Here is a 22,376-nt window from a genome sequence, read left to right as displayed (position 1 = left end):
GGGTTAAACACCCTTCGAGCCGTGGTTTCAACTCGCCATTTACTCATGCGGTTCCCCACCGACCAAGGAGTAGGCGAGGTCCGCGGAGACCAACTGGTCGCCAAGCAATGCTACATGGCGGCCCACACAGTGAAACAACCAGCTGAGGCGCCAGACCGCCCGACGCGCCCTTCACTCCCCATAGAAACCCTCGATGCGAGGGACACCCCCTGGAAGAAGCAAGTAGAGCCCGGTGAGCTCCTTATTCAAATCCCACTACGAGAAAATTTTCCCGAGCTAACCGTGCAGGTCGGCTCCGGCCTCGGCGCCCATGAGAGGGATCGCCTCGTCAGCTTCCTGCGGGATAATGCCGATGTCTTCGCCTGGTCGCCCGCGGACGTGCCAGGAATTGACCCTGAGGTCATGGTCCACCGACTTCAGGTGAAACCAACCAGCAAGCCTGTAAAGCAGAAGAAAAGAGGCTCCGCCCCCGAGCGACAACGAGCTGCGGCCGAGGAGGTGGACAAACTCCTCGGAGCCGGCTTCATCCGGGAGGTCTCCTACCCGGACTGGCTCGCCAACATAGTCCTCGTAAAGAAGGCCAACGGAAAATGGCGTATGTGTGTGGACTACACCGACCTGAACGAGACCTGCCCAAAAGACAGTTTCCCCCTCCCGAGCATCGACCAACTCGTCGACTCCACCTCGGGACACCAACTGCTAACTTTTATGGACGCCTTTTCAGGATACAATCAAATCCGAATGGCGCCAGAAGACGAGGAGAAGACGGCCTTCATCACCGACAAGGGCACCTACTGCTATAAGGTGATGCCCTTTGGCCTGAAAAACGCTGGGGCCACCTATCAGAGGCTGGTCAGCCAGATTTTTAAAGACCAGATCGGCCGGAACATGGAAGTCTACGTGGACGACATGTTGGTGAAGAGCCGAGCGGCGGAACACCACATAGCCGATCTCGACGAGACGTTCGCCAAGCTCAGAAAATATCAAATGAAACTCAATCCGGCGAAGTGCGCGTTTGGGGTCACCTCGGGCAAGTTCCTGGGTTTCATAGTGACCCAGCGCGGAATTGAGGCCAACCCGGAGAAAATCCGGGCACTGCAAGAGATGTCGCCTCCAAAGACAGTTAAGGAGGTGCAGCGGCTCGCGGGGCGGGTAGCCGCCCTGGGAAGGTTCGTCTCTCGGTCGGCCGAGCGTTGCCTCCCCTTCTTCAAGAGCCTCAAACGGCCGAAAGATTTCCGGTGGACAGAAGAATGCCAGCAGGCCTTTGAAGAGCTTCGGAGCCTTCTGGCTTCTCCCCCGCTGCTCACCAAGCCCCGGAAAGGCGAGGTCCTTTACTTATATCTGGCCGTCTCCCCAGCCGCAGTGAGCTCAGTTCTCATCCGGGAAGAGGACAAGCTCCAAAAGCCGGTCTATTACACCAGCCGGGTTCTCAGGGATGCCGAGACCCGATATTCTAAACTTGAGAAGACCATCTTCGCTCTCATCATCTCGGCTCGGAGACTCAGGCCTTACTTCCAAGCCCACACGATAGCTATATTGACCGACCAGCCCATGAAGCAAATATTGCAGAGGTCGGATCGTGCGGGGAGGGTCGCCAAATGGGCGGTCGAGCTCGAAAAATTCGACCTCGAATATCGGCCCAGGCCGGCTATCAAAGCTCAGATACTCGCCGACTTCATCGTGGAGTGCACCCTTCCGGACGACCCCGAGCTGCCATCTGAGTCCGTGGAGGAGACCCCGAAGCAGCCATGGGTCCTGCACTCGGATGGGTCTTCGACCCCGGGGGGCAGCGGGGCCGGACTTATCCTCACCAGTCCAGATGGAGTGGTGGCTGAGCAAGCTCTGCGCCTCGAGTTCCCGGCCTCGAACAATGAGGCCGAGTATGAGGCTCTCATCGCCGGGCTCAAGCTGGCGAGAGAACTAAAAGTGGGAGATCTGACGGCCTTCAGCGACTCCCAGTTGGTGGTGAACCAGGTCCAAGGAGATTTTGAAGCTAAAGGGCCATCCATGCAAAAGTATCTCCAAAAGGTGCGGGAACTCACATCTGCCCTGAATTCTTTTAATATTCGGTACATTCCCAGAGCGGAAAACCTCAGGGCAGACCAGCTATCCAAACTGGCCACCTCCCGCATGAGCGAGCTTCCCAAGGGAACAGAGCTCGAGTATCTTCAGACCCCCAGCACGGAGGAACCCGAGCCTACCATGTACGTCGACTCCGAGCCAAGTTGGATCGATGGGCTCATCTGCTACCTTCAGGACGGAACCCTACCTCATGACGAGACGGAGGCTCGTCGAATCAAGCGCCAGGCTCCCCGGTATGTCTTGTACGAGAATAAACTCTATCGACAATCATTTACTTCTCCCCTTCTCAGATGCCTCCGCCCCTCCGAGGCGGACTACGCCCTCCGAGAGGTCCATGAAGGGATCTGCGGAAATCACCTAGGGGGTCGAGCCTTGGCCCATAAGATCCTGCGGCAGGGATACTACTGGCCCACACTCCAGAAGGACGCAACAGATTTCGTCCGCAAGTGCGATCGGTGCCAACGAAACGCCAATATCCAGCGCCGACCTTCAGCCCTGCTGACCTCCATCATCGCCCCCTGGCCGTTTGCCCAATGGGGGATCGACATCCTGGGGCCCTTTCCCCTGGCCACCGGACAGAGAAAGTTCCTGGTCGTCTCCATCGACTACTTCACCAAATGGGTCGAGGCCGAACCCGTTGCCCGGATCACCGAGCAGAAGATGCGGGACTTCGTGTGGAAGTCCATAATCTGCAGATTCGGACTACCCCGTATCCTTATATCTGACAATGGTCGACAATTTGACAATGTTCATTTCAGGGAATTTTGCTCTGAACTCGGCATTGATCACCGTTTCACCTCGGTCGCTCACCCCCAGACAAACGGGGAAACTGAGGTAACTAACCGAACTATTTTGCAGGGACTTAAAGCTAGGCTTAATCGGTCCAAAGGACAGTGGGTCGAGGACTTGTACAATGTCCTTTGGGCGTACCGGACCACGTTCCGACTACCCACGGGAGAGACCCCCTTCAACCTAGCATACGGCACTGAGGCCGTCATCCCGTTGGAAATCGGCCTGCCTTCTCCCAGAGTGGAGCATTACGACCCCGACACCAACTCTTCCCAGCTAAGGAGCAACTTGGACCTTGTCGAAGAAACGAGAGAGATCGCCCGGGTTCGCATGGCGAGATACCAACAGCGAACAGCCCAATACTACAACTCCAGAGTCAAGCCCAAGCTCTTCAAAGTAGGGGACCTCGTCCTCAGGAGAGCCGAGGCTTCTCAACCGACCGAGCAAGGAAAGCTCGCCCCAAATTGGGAAGGGCCGTATCAAATCGCCCGGGTACAACGACCAGGGGCGTACAAATTGAAGTCCCTGGAGAGGACTCTGATCCCACGAAGCTGGAACTCCGAGAATCTACGGATGTATTACCAATGAAACCCTAAGGGTTCAAAACAATCAGGACAATGGACTCAGCTCCTTTTTCTGCAAATATTTCTCTCACCTTGATAGCTGTAATCCTCTTTTAATATTGGGTCGTCTGTGATCCTCAGATTCCCCGGCCAAAATCGGGATGCCTCGAGGCTCGACCGTAGAGTCCCAAACTCCCTCGACCTCGGGAAGAATCGCAAGACGATGAGACGTGGAATGGAGCAGGATTCCTCGACTTAGGCCGAGATGCCCCGAGTGTCGACAGTGCGTGCCCAGACCCCTCGACACTTCGGGAAGACGGGGTAGTACCTTCGCGGCCCCCCGTGGCGCTCATCACCAACAACGGGGTAGTACCTTCGCGGCCCCCCGTAGCGCCCCCTCGACTAAGGTCGGGATGCCCCGAGGGTCGACCGTAGAGAACCAGACTCCCTCGACCTCGGAAAGGCGCCGTGAGGGGTGGAAAGGGTGGCTCCACCTGGGGCGCCACGAAGTGGACCCCCAGGAGCGGTCGACGATCCCCGATCCCCGAAGCGAGCGATCCCTCGACTAAGGTCGAGATGCCCCGAGTGTCGACAGTGCGTGCCCAGACCCCTCGACACTTCGGGAAGACGGGGTAGTACCTTCGCGGCCCCCCGTGGCGCTCATCACCAACAACGGGGTAGTACCTTCGCGGCCCCCCGTAGCGCCCCCTCGACTAAGGTCGGGATGCCCCGAGGGTCGACCGTAGAGAACCAGACTCCCTCGACCTCAGGAAGGCGCCGTGAGGGGTGGAAAGGGTGGCTCCACCTGGGGCGCCACGAAGTGGACCCCCAGGAGCGGTCGACGATCCCCGATCCCCGAAGCGAGCGATCCCTCGACTAAGGTCGAGATGCCCCGAGTGTCGACAGTGCGTACCCAGACCCCTCGACACTTCGGGAAGACGGGGTAGTACCTTCGCGGCCCCCCGTGGCGCTCATCACCAACAACGGGGTAGTACCTTCGCGGCCCCCCGTAGCGCCCCCTCGACTAAGGTCGGGATGCCCCGAGGGTCGACCGTAGAGAACCAGACTCCCTCGACCTCGGAAAGGCGCCATGAGGGGTGGAAAGGGCGGCTCCACCTGGGGCGCCACGAAGTGGACCCCCAGGAGCGGTCGACGATCCCCGATCCCCGAAGCGAGCGATCCCTCGACTAAGGTCGAGATGCCCCGAGTGTCGACAGTGCGTGCCCAGACCCCTCGACACTTCGGGAAGACGGGGTAGTACCTTCGCGGCCCCCCGTGGCGCTCATCACCAACAACGGGATAGTACCTTCGCGGCCCCCCGTAGCGCCCCCTCGACTAAGGTCGGGATGCCCCGAGGGTCGACCGTAGAGAATCAGACTCCCTCGACTTCGGGAGGTACCACAGGTCAGCAAAGCGTCCGCAGACCCGCCGACCTGACACAAGACCCCTCGACCAAGGTTGAGGTGCCCCGAGGTCCGACCACAGGGTCTCAAACTCCCTCGACCTCGCAAAGAGCTACAAATCAATAAAGTCTCCCCAAGCCCTCTCAACCTCGGCGGGTGCTGTCGGGTCCGTGAGAAGCCCGAGCCCCCTTAAAGTCAAAAATGACTCCGCAGGTCGACGAGGAAGGGAAGCAGCCTACTCCACCATGCGAAGCATAACTCTGAGAATGAAAGAGGTACATTCAACTGGACGCCCTCCTTGTCAAATTTTATTTACATATTACTGAGCGGAATCTTAATGTTGGAGCCTTATCTCGCCCCAAAGTCGGGCCTCTCTAACGGGTCGGCTTAGGATCGACCTCCTAATTACATTATGCATGCACCGTTCGTCAAGCCTCCGAAACTGGTACAGAGGATTTCATAAATCAGTGCCCAACTCGGCTCTTCGACGTAAGCTCCTACGTCCGGCTGAAAAAGTGGTCCCGGCCACGAATGTGCCAGCCAAACGCGGGTACCAAGGCAATCTCTGGAAACCCAGCCTTGCTCACCGAAGCCTCGGCAGAGTCCGAGAACAATAACTACGAAAACCGTCGGTAATAACCTGCCTATTGGCCCGCGCTCCCTCTGAGGGGTTTGGAGTTAAGTTCGGAGACCCGACTAAACTCCCCGATTAGCGGCACGCACAGACCTAGTCCGGTCTTAGTTAAAGGGCTAAGGCCCGACCTCGACGCCTTGGGACTCCCCTAAAGGCTAAACGCAATGACCTCCACGACTCCCAAATCCGAGCTATAGGACTTAGAGAAATTTTCTAAAAAAAACTCAAGACTCGGAGCTCCTCTTCGTCGGGATGACTGGAACCCGAGAAGGCTAAGACGTAGCCCGGGAAGAAGGACAACTTTGTTAAGCAGCCCGGAAATTAAAATGCAAAGCTAGGCCATCGAGGCGGTTCGCTAAGGCCCTGGCCTCGGTCATGACAACAGAGGGAAAGATGAACACGGAATGGCAAAAATACTTTCTCATTAACAAAGGGCCGGAAGGCCAATTACAAAATTGGAAGTCGGCCGCTCAAGGGCCGACCCCGGATACAATGAAAAGAAAAGAAAAATATGCTAAGTCCTAAGCGGCGGGAGCCACATCCGGGGGGTCGTCCGGCACATTGATGACCTCAAGACCTTCCTCCGGAACAGGCTCGGGGTCGGGAGCAGGCGCTTCGGGCACCACCTCCGGGACAGCGTCCGTCTCGGCCGCCAGAGCCACCTCCATGACACCGTCCGCCTCGGCTACCCCCGTCGAAGGCTCGGCGGGGTCTTGCTCATATATTCCCGCCTCGGATGTCAGGATGGTGGGAAGGGCTCGCACGTCGGACCCCCAGCCCCGGTCCTCCCTCGGACGGACCGTCGAGAAGTCGTACTGAGGGCAGTACAGGCGCACCTGCTCACGGAAGTTCTCGAAGCCTCGAAGGAAACCGTCGACCGTCTCCTCCTCCAACATGTCGCGGAACTCTTGCGACTCTTTGAAGAGCTCCACGGCGTGCTCGGCTCGTTCGAGAGCCCTCCTCTCCCGGGCCTCAAGTTGCTCGAGTCGGAGGCGAAGGGCCCTCTCCTCATACTCGAGGGCCGTAAAATGATCCTGGCGATTCAAGAAGCATGATGATACGAGCCCCATCATTAGCTCACCGAATAAAGCAGCCTCGAGACGAGGGCGCATATCTCACCATGAAGACTCCGGAAAGCACAAGGGGGCGGGCGAGACCTTCCCCCCAACCTTAGTGACAGATTTTACTTCCCACGTCCGAGCCCCACAAGCCGCTCGAACTCGGAAGTCGGGGGGTAGTGTTGGGGGAAATAAAGTTTCCCCCCAAATGACATAAATGCCCCAGAGAAGCCGTACAACCTCCGACCCCGGACAGCAGAAGTCGGCGTCCGACCTTGGAACGCTCGGCCACGAGACGACCGACCCCGAGACCTCCGACCTAAGAGAAACCCCGATGTCCGAGGACCGTACTCTAACATCCCTCCGGCATTTATTGCGCATGGCCGCTGTAATCTTCCGGCACACTCAACAATAAATGCGGATCTCCGGCTTACTCCACCATTAATACGGATCTCCGGCTTACTCCACCATTAATGCGGATCTCCGGCTTACTCCATAATAAATGCGCGTGGCTCCTGACATCTACGGATCCCCAGCTCTCCACGGCAAATCGACCCAGCAGGGTCTAGTCGACTATGATAAGTCTCTGATTTCGGCCATACCGCCAACATCAGTGCAATGATTCGCCTGACCGAGCACCGACCTGAACAACATGCCAAGCCATACTACGGCCTCTCCCTGTTACATCACAGGTAAACCGACCCTCGCATATAAAAGGGAGCCTTGGCCTCTCAAGAGGAGGGAACATTGGTACCCCCAAAAATTCACTGTTTATCTTCCTTCTCCATACTATTTGCCCCCCTCACTGACTTGACCGTCGGAGGGCCGGCGCCGGAAAACCCGGCCACCGGTTCGTGTGCAGGCACCCAGACAGAGGACGCCGCCCGCCGACGGACCACCGCCCCGCCGTGAGAACTCACATCCGCTCCCTCTCTTCGACCGAAGATTGCCCCCGGGTCCAATTTCCAGCAACATCCAATATTTCCGATCCGTCCATCCTCCACCTCCGCTATCTAGTACGTGTGGTAGCCGGACCTCTCCGAGCTCTCTAAATCAGAGTTGTAACTAGACCCCGAGCTCCCCTCAGTCTTGATCCCGCGTAGCTCCTCCACCCGGCTGGTGCTACTCTCTGGAGTTACTCTGCTGCTTCTCCCTTTCTCCTCGATCTTCCTCTTCCACTCCCACTTCCTCAGCCAATGCATCGCCAGCATCACCCCTAAGCCCACCAACATCGACCCCACCCCGCCTCCACCCACAGTCACCACCGTCACCAGCAGCCATGTCATCCCCCTTCCCTTTGGCACCACCACCCACGTCGCCGCCACATACGCTGCCGCCATGAACGTCACCGCCACCCACATGGCCTTGTGGGTCACCACCAGCAGCCTCATCATCGACCTCCGCCGGAAGGGGATGATGCTCACGAGCACGGTCACGATCCCCAGCGACACGAAGAGCGCGACGTCGTTGCTGACCTTGAACACTTTAAATGCCGGCGACCTCGCGGCCGTGGCCTTCCCGACCCATGGTCCGTCCGGGCCGTAGACCCCACCCGGCGGGGATATGCCGGCCGAGAAGGCAACAGTGGCGATGAGGACCGCAACGATGGTTATTGTGTTGCGGGCGTTGCGCAGGCCCTCGTTGTGGAGATCCAGCCGCCTTTCCTTCCTGCGCTGGCGCCGACGGGCTGGAGAGTCGGGGTGCTTCTTCTTCCGTGCCAAGTTCCACGGCGACCTAGCCGGATGTCTGCTTACAACTTTCTTTTGCGTCTCCGGCGATGAGCCCGGTGGGAGCTCCACAGCCCGCTTGGCCCCCACGCTCTGTAGTATGGCGACGAGCTGCAGCGCTCCGGAGCTGTTGGTACTGTTGGTGGTGATGATGTCGAGGGCGGTGAGGCCGCTGCGGTTGACGGCGTTGGCGTTTACCTCAGACCTGGCGGCCAGGTACTTCACCATCTGGACTCGGCCAAGGGAGATAGCTTTTAAACGCCTTCATCATAGCACCAAAGCTAGCGAAGGTCTCCATTAATTTGTTATAGGAACAGATGAGTCGAGATGTCCTTACCATGGTCAATTTGGCCAAGGTGGCGAGGTGAAGGACGGTGTTGCCGTTGCGGTCGGGGAGGTTGATGAGCTCGGCGATGTCGAAGTTCTCCATCAGGCACCGCAGAGCATCATACCGGTTGTTCTTCACCCCAAGGTGGAGGACCGACTCGCCTTGTTTGGTCAGCAACCGAGCGGATTCACGGCAGGTGGAGAGGATCTCGTGGAGGATCGCGACGGAGCCTTTGATGGTAGCTAGGTGGAGGGGAGTCCTGCCGTCCTCATCCACGGCATTGCAGAGGTCCGAGTCGATCCTTAAGAACTCCCGGGTGGCCTCCAGATAGCCCTTGCTAGAGGCTATGTGGAGAGGAGTCATGCCGTGCTTGTCGGCTGCACTGCAGAGGCTTGGATCGACCCTTAGGAATTCTCGGATGACCTCCAAGCGACCCTTGCTTGAGGCCAGGTGAATTGGATAGCACCCTCGCCCATCTCTCTTCCAAACAAAATCCGGCCTAACTCTTAAAATTTCTCGAACAATCTCTGTCACACAATTCCAGTGTAATCAAGTTGCAATCAATCCATGATTAATTAAAAACAATATATATATGACACTAATTAATATTTACCTATGTGGCCGTCCGTTGCTGCAACGTGTAAAGAAGTGGACGAGCCATCCTCGTCGGAGGCCAGCAGCCATGGCATGTCCAAGAGAAACGTGGCCACGGGCAAGTGGCCTCGGCTGCAGGCGACAAAGAGCGCGCTCCGGTGGTCGCAGTCAAGCCTATAAGCAACCATTGGGTCGGCGTCCAACAAAGCCTTGCACACCTCGAGGTGGCCCTCGCGGCTGGCATCATGCAACGGCGTCTCTGACTCGGCATTTTCCGACGTGACCAGCTCGGGCCGTAGCCTTATGAGCTCCGAGACCAACCCTATGTGGCCCAACCTTGAGGCAACGTGCAAAGGGGTGTTGAGGGATGGAATGATCCTTTGCTCGAGAACGTGTTCGTCCTCTCGAGCGAGCTCGAGGAGGGCCGGGACGTCTCCGGTTAGTGATGCTTTGTAAAGCTTGGGATCCATAGGTTAAGAGGGGTAGGTTTCTGAGGGTAGGTGACACTGCTACCGGTGAAATGGGGTTGGTTTCAGGCCAAGGATGTTATACTTATATATATAGACTACCTTCTTCGAAGCAAAGAAGGGGGAAATGGGGTGGGGGTGGGTGGAGAGAAGGGGCCGCGGGTTGACGTGCGCTCCGACTTTTGGCCATAAGTTAACCTCCATGCATGAAGCTTCCTTTGCGGCAAGTCCATGCAATTGCAGCCTCGTTGAAGCTTCCCCGTCCAGATTCCATGTTCATCTATGGGCCCCTTTTTATTATTAAAATAACAATAGCCTCCGTGTGAACTATATGGTTTCTTGGTTATTCATGTGCTTCATTTTAGTGGTATATATCCATCATGGGGCCACCTTTTGGTCCAGAAACTAGAAATATTGGACCAACCGCGAAGTGCAGCAAAGTAAAGACAATAACTGGACCTTGACAATTTCTGCGCCTTTTAATTTTAGAGTTTGGCGCATAAAGTTGGCTATTTTGCTGTGTGAATAACGGAGTATAACGAACATGATGTGGTTTCGTAACGGAAACTTTTCTAGTTTGGTTTTACCACTTCATTAAGGTTTTATTGAAAGTTACCAAAAACATGAAGGGTTTTTCTTTCTTTTGTGTAAAGCCGGATATATACCAATCTAGAGGAAATACATCGGTGTGAATCAGAAAGTAAAATATAAAAAAAAACAAAAGAAATATTTGACAATACAATCCACAAAGTAGTTTTAGTATGATTAACTCTATGTATTGCAGCACTATTAGAAATTCTTGTAAGGAAGTAGAGGAGAAGCCATTCTCCGACGATCATGTATTAATAGATAAAAAGCCTTAAAATGGTGGAGTTGATAACCACCTAATTACTGTCAACAATTTTCCCTCAATAATAATGTGGAAAGCCTGTACGTGCTTTGCTGCATACATTAATCCTTTCCATGCAGCCGATAACTCGACCAAAGAAATTGTTGTTTCAAAAAGTTTAACTCCATCAAATGCCACTAATGTGCCACTTAGACATCTAATAACAAAATTGGTCTTTCCATACTCATCTTTATTCTAAACACTCCTATTGGAGCTAACCTTGAGGAAGCAAGAGAATAGTGGCTCCCAAGAGAAATAAATCAGTCAAGAAGATGCAAAATTTGCAGAGTAGGAATCATAGATTTCACCTGCTATCAAAAAATCCTTTAAGGTGGTTGTACAAACAAATTCCTGAGTTAGCGAAGTAGCTTTCATCAAAATTAATTTGAGACTACAAAGAACTTTCTAGAATATACGATCATTCCTTGCCAACCAAATTCAATCAGCAATATAAGACATCAAAATCACCTCATATCTTCGGATTCTACTAAAAGATTTTTCTTTAATTCTCTGAACAAACTCGTCTTAAAAAAATAATAGTATATTAGCTGCATCAATAAGAGAAGCATGTCGCCAAATCTGTCACTATTGCTGGAAATTGGACCCGGGGGTGACCGCGGACCGAGAAAGAGGGGCTCCGGCTGTGATGCGGCGACGGACGGCTGTCTTCGGTGGACCTGGAAGAAGCCTGTGGCCGGAGGTTCCGGCGCAGGCCCTCCGATGCTTAAGTCGGAGAGGGACTTTAAATGGAGAGAAATAGTGTAGAGATGCTTTTTTCGCCAAGGGAGAAGAAGATCCCCCCTTAGAGCTCCCTTTCTCTTTTTATAGGAGGGGGTGTGGTGGTTCCCTACAATCGGGTGTGATTGTGCGAATAAATGAGTTACCTTAAACGGCCTGAGATTTCGGGCTAGCTGGCGATCCGTTGAGATTGTGTAAATTCAAACGTTGACAGCCGTTGAGGAGGAGATTGCAAGATTTAATCCCGGACATGGAGGACTTGATTTTTGGTGGAGTGGGGGTCGGTTTCTCCCTTTGACTGGGTCTTTCTTGGCCTTGAGGTTGATCAGGCTTAACTCAACCGAGACCATGCCTGCCGAGGTCATGCCGAGATCGAGGTCGTGAGCTCTGGGGTCGTCGGTGCCGAGATCGAGTGCGCTGAGGTCGGGCGCTCTGAGGTCATGACTGCTGAGAGCATGTTCGCCATCGTCACGTTCGTCACCAGACTTCAGTGATTTGACTATGTGCTCCGAGTGTTCTATTTTTCCCTCAACAGTCACCATTCTACAAATCAGAATAATATGAGCGGTAGGTTCTTTAACACTTAGACAAATGCCGTAATGATTCGAAATGTGTAACCCACACCGGAATAAGAAGCCATGGCAAGAGAGCCTATTCTCTGCAATCTTCTACAAAAAAAAAAACAATGCAATTCCTAAATGAACATCAATCTTCCAAATCCAGCTAAAATTATGTGTTGACCTTTTGGCATCAAGAATTTCCTGACACAAGCGGATTTCTTCTTCTACAAGTAATGAAGCATGGCACAGAGTAAACTTTACGTGGCAGGGCACAGGAACTTTCCTGAATTGGCCTTTTTTAAGCTTGGAACTTTCGCTGTTGACTCACCAGTCACCACCAATTTATACAGGTCAATTAACAAATGATGATTTAATAGATAAGTCTTGGGCACCTAGGATTCACGTGAGAGATTTATAAGTAATTGTGGAAAAGTATATAAAATTCCTAGTCCAAGTTACTGCTTTACCTTGGGGAGTTTGAGTACACGAGCTAGGCTAAAAGGTTATTGATTTGGAATAATAGAAACGACCTGATTCCACCAGTAATACTGCCGAGGTAAAACCTATCACTCTACCAGTAAATGGATCCTTAACAAAGGCTGCAATTGGATCGAGTTACTCCAGGATTAGACCTTGTCCGACTCATATATTTGGAGACCCATAGATCTGGTTAAAATCAACAACCGAAACCAATTTAAAAACCAGTTTGGATTTGTGTTCGATCTGACTTGGACATGTTCCAGTCTTATCGAAAAATCTGAATTTTTTTTTTTTATGTAAAGGGAGGTCTAGACCACTATGGTTTTATTGATAAGCAATACGTAATACGGCATTCAGAAGAGCTTTGCGTAGTCAAGTTTCCATCAATTTAAATGGCTGACCACCTGACCACGTAAAAGGAAGAAACTTCTATAGAATGTGCTGTACTTTTTCAATAGGAGGGAAGGAACTCTTATGGCTTCATGTCTGACTGTCTGTCCTTTCATCATTGACTCCTCCCAACTCTTCCTTTCATTCTCTGAAATATTCTCGCAGGCCAACTTCCCGGATCATTTCCACTACGTTTGCTTGGAGATTACACTCATCAGTACGTACTTCGCGTCCAGCTTCCAAGCATCATTAAATATTTTTGGGGCAGTCTTGCTGGGGACTCGGCTTCGTATTCGAAAATTCGCTTATCCAAAAATCTGATTATATAGAAGCATTTTCCCTTCGCAATATTTTTCCCAATACATCCAATAAACCCCGCTCATTTAAACTAATTCCTTTCTGTTCATTTCAACGACCCCATCTCCTCCAATCTTTTTTTACTTAATATATTGCATATTCGTTGTTTTTAATAAATTTTTATTCATACTATTTTCAAGTATATTAATATATATTTCAAAAAATATAGTTAGAAATTTGTATGTTACAATAATCAATTACTTGGATGAAACTAAAAGTTTTTAATAAAAAAACATATTTAAATTATTTTTAAATTTTATTTAAAAGTTTCAATAATTTTATATTTGATTATAAATTATTATATTTTTTAGCTATAAAAGAATGCTAAATACTTAACCTAAACTGCGGAACCAACTAGGCCTTGACTTCGACCTGAATATTTTGGATTCAGTCCAATCCATATATTACCTTGGCATGATTGAATAACCCGTTAGGTCTAATGGACCTAACATGACTTGATCAACTAGTGCATTAGTCTGTGTTTAAAATCAAAATCCGAATGCTCCAATCCGATCCGACCAATTACAGACCTAGCCTCTAGACTCTAGAGATATCTTGGATGATAGAAGTTTGATGATATTTTTTATGCATCATAAAGCAAACTCTACTTTTCAAAAAAAAAAAAAAAGTAAAGCAACTCCTCGCAAATGGCCTGGATGCAGGCCAGAGATTTTTTTTTTTTAAAAAAATTTTTCTGGCAAAGGCAGCCTAGATTTGCATGGCCGATAAAGATTTAAATCTTTATCACGTCCTTCAATATTTGGACGTCACGCAAGTAGGCTTTTTGAGGATTTGCGTTCCACCCAGCAGCCATTTAAAATGGTGATGATAGAGAATATATAGATAAAATAAAGGAGTATTTTGCAATTCTAATCGTGAAGTATAAAGGTTGCAGGTGGCGGCATAAACAAAGGACAAGTACCATCACCTTGTATCACAGGGAAGAATACGAAGGAACGTAACTATAAAAAGGGAACACAGCATGTTATCGTAGCAAGGTCCGAATACCATGGATGATCTATTAAATTAATAAAACTGAAGTATGTAGATGGCGTTGGAGATGAATGTCAGCTTGCTCAATTTAAGATTACATCATAGGGTCCATGTATAAGACTGTGAGATCTTCTGGTGAACTTTTTAGAGGGCAATAAACCAGCAAATTGGGCTGCTAACGGGGAAGAGGTCTTGGTGAAACTTTTGTTTGAGAAGGGAGGGAGTTTGGTGTAATAAAGTAGTGCAACTGACTTCTTGCCTGAGGATAACTTTAGTTGTTGTCACCAGCCATGATCGCTAATTCAGTTGAAGACTTGGAATATATATTAGGACAATCTTATTACCCAGAGGTCTTCTTCAAACTAATTTGCCGGCTCTATTTGAGAAGAAAATTCTCATTCAATTAGTTATGCTCAGCAGCTTCAACAAGATCTAAAGATTCTTGCTGCCTTAAACTCTAAAAAGAAAGCCGCTTTACATTTGATTCTAGTTGCCTAAAGGGCGCAATGCGTCCTCTATTTTTGGATCTTGCAAAGAGAAAATTAGGTGTCAGTAGATATTATATTTACATATGGATTTTTGCGTCGTTACATTCTATGTAGGATTAGGAATACATCGTAAGTAGACCTGCTTTTAACATATCTATCGTTATTTGGATACCATATTCACTTCTTTAGGTTTTTATTGAATTGAGAAATAGGTTTGATTGTACGTTTTTTTTTTTTTTAATGCATTCTTGATGTGAATATTTCAAAACAAAATTTTGGCGAACATTAAGTTAGTATAACCTTGACATATAATCCAATAATTAAATAGATAACTGTAATGAAATATAAAATAAGATGATTCCGTACTTACCTTTTTGAAAGGAATGGTTTGGTACTTAATTTTACATGAATTTATAAGGAGGGTTGGCGAGATGATTGTGTTTTGTTTGTTTGAGAAAGAAGATGATCGTGTAATGATTTTTGACTAATCATGTTTTCAGCTACAATATCATCATAGACCATCCACTGAGGTTTGGCATTAATAGAGCTCTTGTAAACCGTAAGTAACCTCTAATCCTCATTCTTTTCAAATGAAAGATGATCATTTGAATTATCATAACGAGGAACTATTCATCAAATCTGCAGTCTTATGCAATATGGCAATAATGGAAGATCAAAAATTGGAGTTATGCCTTGTTTTAGGGATGCAGAATCTACTTGTTGGCTAAATGTAAAGAACTGTTGCAGTATCCGCATCATCAACTCCTTTGAAGATGGAGATGAGGTCTAAATTCACAATCTAAAGATAAACTTCATCAATTTGATAAAATATTGTGCAAATAGATTGTCGTGGGAGGCCTTCGAACATTAGGATCAGTAATTCCCAGTCCTGATCATAAGGTTGAGAAAGCCCGGTGGTATCAAAGAGCTTCTCTGCACCAAGATGAGGATTGGGATGGCTCTGATCCTTGTATGGATGGGAATTCTCTTTTCCCAACCCCCTACGAGCGGAGACTCAACATGAAAACTGGAGCAGTGAAAGAAGGATACCTGACAAGGGGAGATGTTGCAATGTCTTTCCCAGTGATTAATAAACGCTTCGGGTATTAGAAACAAGTTATGGATTCTTTGGAAAGCTCTAAAGAAGGTAATTTACAACTAGACCTACTTTCATAATAACTATTTTGCTTGAAACTTTTGTTACAAACACATCCTTCTGCTCAGCAACTGAAGGTTTTGGGTTCAACTCTAAGACTGGTGTATGTCCAAAAATCTAATCCTCGATAATCATAGTATAGATGGATCCACCGTCCCTTCTCTAAAAAATATGTTATTACAAAAACAATTAGTAAACCAATGTTCAAATACAAGATGTTTGCAAATCTGTACTTTGATGAGCAAGACAAGGTAAAGAAAATTTTTAAGCTAAAATTTAATATTTTTTCCTTTTTTTGGAATTCTGTTGTTATAACACACACACACACACATATTATTTGTGTGTATGCATTTCAAGAGAATAAAGAGATTACAAGAGTTGAGTATCATGTTCTAGAAGATGACTACTTTTGCTCTGGCGTTCAATTTGTTTAGAAGATGGCATTGATGAAGATGATGGATGGCTTATTTGTTATGTCCATCAAGTGAAGGCAAATGCTTCCAAGGTGCCAGTCAGAATGCACTTTTTATAAACAAGGAACATATAAAGCAGATAGATATTTTTTTCCTATGATCCTGATGATTTTTTTTCTTTTTCTTGCATTGCAGGTGTACATAATTGAAGCAAAGAAATTTACAGAGAAGCCAGTGTCGAAAGTAACCTTACCCCAGAGGGTGCCTTATGATTTCCATCGCATTTTCTTATGTCAATAAAATCATCTGAGTAGAAAACTGCTCCAAAAGGTTCTTACTTTCTAATCTTGTCTATCAATCATTTCCAAACGTCACTGTAATAGAGCTTATTAAATTGTTATAATGAATATTGCCTGCTTCAGGATACAGTGGTGATAGGCTTCCTAACAACTTGCAAGATACTAGTTAAACAAAGATGAAAGAAATTGATGAGGTCCCCCATAACATAATACAGGTTGGTCAAGCAAGAAGATCTCCTTCTCTAGGCAATTGATGGGGAAAAAAGTAAGGCCAAGTTATTTGCAAACTGGTATCTGATTAACTTGTCAACTAGAAAAAATTTGGATCATACTTTAGGATGATGAATAATAAGGATAAGGCACTAGAGGTTTACAGCTTCCTGTTACACTTGTGTCGGGGTTTCACAGCAATTATTGGTCAAAAACATTGGGAACCAGAAGTAATCAGCGCCTTTGTGCTAAATTGTTCTGGTTAGATAAAATTCCATGTCCATCAGGTTACTGAATTACATCCCTTAAGACAACAAGTAACATAAATAACATAAAAAATGATATCAAATTCATGTAGACATTTCCAATTATGAGACAATTGCCAGCAATAAGAAGCTCAAACATGCAATAGGCAACACTTCTCCCAGAAAAAGGAATTTTAAACCAAAAGGAGTGCAGAAGTCTAGCACAATCTCACTTGTGGATGAAGTATTACACATCCCAAAATGACGATACACAATTACTGGCTCTTTTCTTCTGCTTTTTTTGGCTGTAAAAGAAGCATAATATTAGCAATAATTCTTAGGAAAAGAACAAAATGAATGAAAAAAATCTAAAGTTACTTTAACAAAATTAGTTTAAATAACACCAAAAATAATGGCAGAATTAAAATTGCTTGAACAGGTAAATGAATAATCTGGGTGAAATTTTTACATCTGGCAGACTATAGAATGAGACAGCATCTAGACATGCTCGATGAAGAACATATAACTGAGATATTCTTTAAGTGATATGTTTGGGGCTTGATTAATCAGGAAACACAAAATTTGATGGAGCTAGGCTTTGCTTTTTCATTTGAATCCCAAGTACAAATGCTGAAATGGATGCACTTGGTCCCCCTTACTGCTCAATTTGCTGCATACCGTCATCAATTATGGTAAGCAACTCTGCATACTTTATATGCTATCTATTCTGATGAAAACTAAACTAGCTGCTTCAGTGATGCCCAACCAGCGACAGGATTATAGAAGACAAGAGAAATTCTGATTAAATAGAGTCTGAAGAAACATCACAGGATTTCAAGACAGACACAAGGATGTAGAGAGCACAATTCACCTGCTTTTCATGAGAACCTTTTTCTTGCTAATATTAAAACAACTCTGTTAATTTATTATTGACCAAACTGGAAACAGCTATCACCTTATCAAACATAATATAGACCAACGTGAGATCAATAACATAATATTGCAGTATAATACATAAACGAGTTACTTTGAAATTTTTAGATTCCACTAGCCTAACATAAGAGCTATCGAAGCTCCAAGTGATGCATTCAATGTGGTTAAACCTTACATTTTTCATAACCTTTTGTTCTCAGCACATGCCAGTATTCTCTTTCTTGATCTTACACTGTAATTGTTTAGGTATCCCTCTTGAATATTCTTAACTCGAAGATGTACATTCAAGCTCATTCTCTGATACCAAGATATGAAGAGACCACCCTCTACTCCCTCATAAAAGTATTGGGAGATGTATGCTAACTGCTAAGTCACTAACCATTTTTCTGTTCAATTTAAAAGAAGATCTAGTTGACAAGCCGCTTACCGAACATATTGTGAAGCCTCCAAGCCTGTGAGATCTCCATTCCTACATTTTCTAAAAACTGACACATGACAAATACCATTTTTCTTGAACCTCCGTCAAGAACAGGTGATCAAATTCCAGATATTTTTGCATTTTCCTTCCATAGGTAGTTCAACACATCAGACTTTAATATCGAGAAATATATATTTAAGGCAGCACAACTGGTTCCTGCGCCACACCAGGTTAGCTGGTCTCACTCAAAGGGGCTGTGAAATTTGTGAAAATAACAAGTATACTTCTACTGTTCTCTGGTTAATTTTCTATATTCCATCAAAATCCATGGCTTAAGGAATCTGAGAAATAATAAAACAAGTTATAGAGAATATGAACTTGAGAATCCCACCTCAAACTAGGATGAAATCAGCACCTTGTCAAATTTCTGATAACAAACTACAAAGGAATTACAAAACTAGTTAATTGAGGACTACTGGCAAAAGTTCTTTTAAAAGAGAAGCTACTTTGTACCAAAAAAAGAGAAGCTACTAACTTGGAGAAATTTGATCAATGCATTTGTATTATTTATATATCCATCTTAATAACGCTAACCAAAAAGCAAGGAAACGTTTTAATTTTTTAAGTAGGGACTCTGCAAACTGTCACACATTTTCATTCATATGAATATTCCATTAACCATTAAACATTTTTTTACAATTTTCTCTCTCCAAAAAATTGATAGAAATATAGATGTCTTCTTATAACAAGCAGACTTTTTCCTTTCAAATATTATTAGATGTCATGCATAGGCTTATTAGCTGAGGGAAGCTTCAAACGCTGTCATACCTCGCCATTAGCTAACAATTTTATCCATCACCTTTTTGTTAAGGTTCTTTTCTTTTTTCCTGTTCCACATTACGACATGTTAAAGCTTCGTACACCACAGGAAAGGGTAACAAGTGAACGGCGGGCAAAACAAATAGCCACACCATGTATTCGATGATATGCCTCAACGACGGAAGGTAAGAAAAAGACTGCGACGCCCGTATTTACCTTGATTCCCGGGAAGCTCTGGTGGAGCTCGTCCTCAGGGATGACGACAGGCCATGGCTCGCCGGCGTCGCGGAACATCTGCTCGGTCTCGAGAAGCTGGCCGCGGTCGAGGATGCGCTGGCGGATGGTCTGGGCCGGGGTGGAGGCAGCGTCGATGGCCTCCTCGACGCCGTTGATATAGGTGACGACGACCTGCGGTGGGTGGTCGTCGGTGCGGCGGTGCAGCTCGACCTGGCACGCCGGGTTCGTCTCCTTGGCCTTGCGCGCGTTGCACTGCGCCAGCAGCTCCATGCACGCCGTCTTCCGCGGGTCCAGCGGATTGCACTCGATCCGCACCTTCGACAAAAACCTCAGCATCCTTGCTCTTCTCTTCTCTTCCCCCCGGTTCTCTCTCAAGAATGACTCGAGGGCTGGAAGATTGGAATTCTAGCCTGCGTCTAGGGCGAGAGAAGCATGGAGCTGGCGCACCAGACGCCTCTCCCTATTTTTTCAGTGGGCATGATATATCAGCCGTCGGATTGGCTGAGATAAAATCTCCCTCTTATAACTAGTGAGATGAAGAAGATAAAATATGATATTCCTAAGTGAGTGAGAGATGCACGGATCTATGTTATACCAATAATGTGGCACATGCGGATACATGTACAGCAGGATTAGAAGAGATAAAAACAAATTTGTAAGAGTTTGGGTATATGTAGCATCTTTTAGTCAAAACCTTATTAAAAGAATATGAAAATATATAGGCAAGACAATCTAAAAGCTCATGCATATGGAAAAAAAATCAAATAATTTCATAAATTTCAATGTTCTTAGGTGTGCTCTATTTTACTGGGATGATGAGGAATTGGGATTAGGAGTTTTAAGGAGTTTATGTAAATATTTTTCTTGAAAATAGGTCATGACGAAAGTCGTTGGATGATTGGTCTAACTTCTATAAAAATGTATTATGAGATTTGGGTTGAGAGTTTCCGCTTCAGTTGCCATGATACTTTTAACTAAATCTAATGGTTACAATTGCTTGTTTACAAAATCGTGGTTATTTGTTGACCAAAATTATTGAAGGAATTTTTGAGTATATAAAAATTTCACATCGAACATTCTCACGCTTATATAGTTTTAGGATAAATAATAGTTATAATGCATGTACAGATTTATACAATAGAAAATTTCTGTATAAAAAGTTCTAACTAGAATCTAAAACTAAAAAAAGCATATAAATGATTTATTCATTTTTTAAAAGTAAATGGTAGTTGATTATAAATGGTATCATGAATACTATATCTGTGGATAATTTAGCTGAGAATATAATTGTATGAGATAGTAATTTAACTAGGTTGCAGCTTTATTGTTAATTTTTTTTTAACTAAAAACTTTATCTTTTAACTTTGATGTTAGGTAAGTCTATTGCTGCAATAAAATACTTGATGATGATTTAACACAATATTGTTGTGAAATTAACCATCCATACTTGAGCTTAGCCCAACTCTAATATTTCTAATTCCAACAATTCAGTCAAGTTGCAATCTATTGTCAAATCTTTAAGCATGAGTACATTCTTTTGATTTGGACCCCATTTAAGTTATATATGGTTGAACGCTACAAGACATTCGATCAAAAAAAAAAAAAAAGGCTACAAGACATATTATAAATTTTTGGATTAGTCTAATTAACTAATATTTAAAATCAAATGCAATGCAATCTATTACTAGATCAAGGCTTTTCTAACGCAACAATATTACCTAATTTTAAGCCGACGGTGACCAATGACATGAATCCAAAGATTGGATCATGTTTTTTAATCAAAAAAAAGAAAGAAATTAGCAAAGAAGTGGGAACAATCCCTAATGGGTCAAGCTAATCTATGTAAAACTTCCTTATGCTTATACTCTATAGATCACAAACCCCCTTCATATCCTATGCGTCATTTGTGGAGTACCTTTTGAAATCAATTAAGGATTGTAATCAAATTTTGTGTATGGGATGAAGTTAGTGAAGTCCAACATTATCTCTCGCCAATATTCTAACCTCTGAAAAATACTTATCTATCCAAGGGAATTAGTAACTCACCAATTTATTTTTGAGTTCATATAAAATTTTTCAATTTTAGAAAATAGTTTGGGCATTTTGTACCACTGTCATAGTTTGGCTATCTATACCACTCTATTAGCCATCATTTGATCTAATCATTATCTCTAACATGCCTAGATAATTTTGATACGAAGTTACTTTGAGATTCTTAATTATCAATTTCTCTTGTAACATATTTATATTACAAAACTCCATTTGTTACAAGCTATTATTGGTATTTCAATTTGCAACAACTACTTCCTTGATTATGTATTTGAATCCCACGTCGCGATAATAGATTCATATGAGAACTTGGAGTTTCTATTCAAAGAAACAGATTAAACTTAAAAGGTGTGGCTATGACTTGATATTTCTAAGAGGGAGGTGGGTTGCGGCATAAGTTGCTAAGACGATCCATGGAGATTGGGATTTGGACGGAATATTTGAAAATTAGATGCATATTTTAGTTTAGGTGCTCTCACGGGAGAGATAGGCGAAAATAGGGATTTAGACTCGTTATAGGTGGCACTAAATTAAGGGGAACATAATTTTTGAAAGGTAGAGACAGGAAGATAATTCTGAAAGATTTTCTGGGACAAACTCTAAAGAGTTTGCTCAACAAATTACAATTTCATAAACTAAATCTAATAGTCTTATTTTATTTTTTAACAAAATATTTCTTCGCATTTTCCATATATAATATCAAATATTAAAAATATTATTTATTTATTTATTTATATCCATCGAAATTGAGCCAAGCTCGAGCAAGCTAAGCATATATTATGCTTTGAATTAAGAATTATACCTCAAGATTGTGAACTAGTCAATGAGCATATATAGAGTTAAATTTTGATCAACTATCAGCAACTCACAAAAGGCTCCTTTTGCTATCTCATTTAGGGCCGAGGTGATGGTAATCATTTGATGCATACACTTTTGCTTGCAAATACTCTTTTTGTACAAAGGTGTCTTCTTGTAATGCGATTATTTGCTATATAAGTAGGCAATAATCAGCAATTACAAAGACCAACGTCCCAGTTATTGGTGTAGGATGAAGTCA

At 45.7% G+C, this 22,376-nt stretch overlaps 2 protein-coding genes and 1 pseudogene across 6 annotated transcripts; 1 reads left to right on the top strand and 2 right to left on the bottom strand.

Annotated features, from left to right (window-relative positions):
- Positions 1-7,542: 7,542 nt before the first annotated feature.
- LOC103702593 (ankyrin repeat-containing protein ITN1) lies at positions 7,543-9,677 on the bottom strand. The gene is made up of 3 exons (XM_039129597.1): positions 9,198-9,677; positions 8,594-9,111; positions 7,543-8,484 (listed from the first exon to the last, which is right to left on the bottom strand). The coding sequence occupies exons 1-3, from the start codon at positions 9,646-9,648 to the stop codon at positions 7,543-7,545; spliced, it is 1,911 nt and encodes a 636-aa protein (XP_038985525.1). The 5' UTR covers positions 9,649-9,677.
- A 5,101-nt stretch (positions 9,678-14,778) lies between these two features.
- Positions 14,779-16,742, top strand: LOC120111600 (annotated as a pseudogene).
- A 118-nt stretch (positions 16,743-16,860) lies between these two features.
- On the bottom strand, positions 16,861-19,871 carry LOC103702535. Of its 5 annotated transcripts, none has more exons than XM_026802786.2 (3): positions 19,250-19,868; positions 19,043-19,101; positions 16,924-17,168 (listed from the first exon to the last, which is right to left on the bottom strand). In XM_026802786.2, exons 1-2 carry the CDS (start codon positions 19,604-19,606, stop codon positions 19,081-19,083), a joined length of 378 nt encoding a protein of 125 aa, XP_026658587.2. In that variant the 5' UTR covers positions 19,607-19,868; the 3' UTR covers positions 16,924-17,168; positions 19,043-19,080. The 5 variants fall into 5 exon arrangements, with proteins under 5 accessions (XP_008783225.1, XP_026658587.2, XP_026658588.1 ...); XM_026802787.2 differs by lacking the exons at positions 16,924-17,168; positions 19,043-19,101 and adding exons at positions 17,175-18,430; positions 18,606-18,652 and having other exon boundaries at positions 19,250-19,871; XM_008785003.3 differs by lacking the exon at positions 19,043-19,101 and having other exon boundaries at positions 16,861-17,168; positions 19,250-19,783.
- Positions 19,872-22,376: the final 2,505 nt, after the last annotated feature.

The sequence above is a fragment of the Phoenix dactylifera genome, chromosome 8 (assembly GCF_009389715.1).
Source record: "Phoenix dactylifera cultivar Barhee BC4 chromosome 8, palm_55x_up_171113_PBpolish2nd_filt_p, whole genome shotgun sequence".
In the NCBI taxonomy this organism is placed as follows: domain Eukaryota; kingdom Viridiplantae; phylum Streptophyta; class Magnoliopsida; order Arecales; family Arecaceae; genus Phoenix; species Phoenix dactylifera.
Note: the sequence above shows the minus strand (reverse complement) of the source record. Positions and strands in the feature narration are given on the sequence as shown.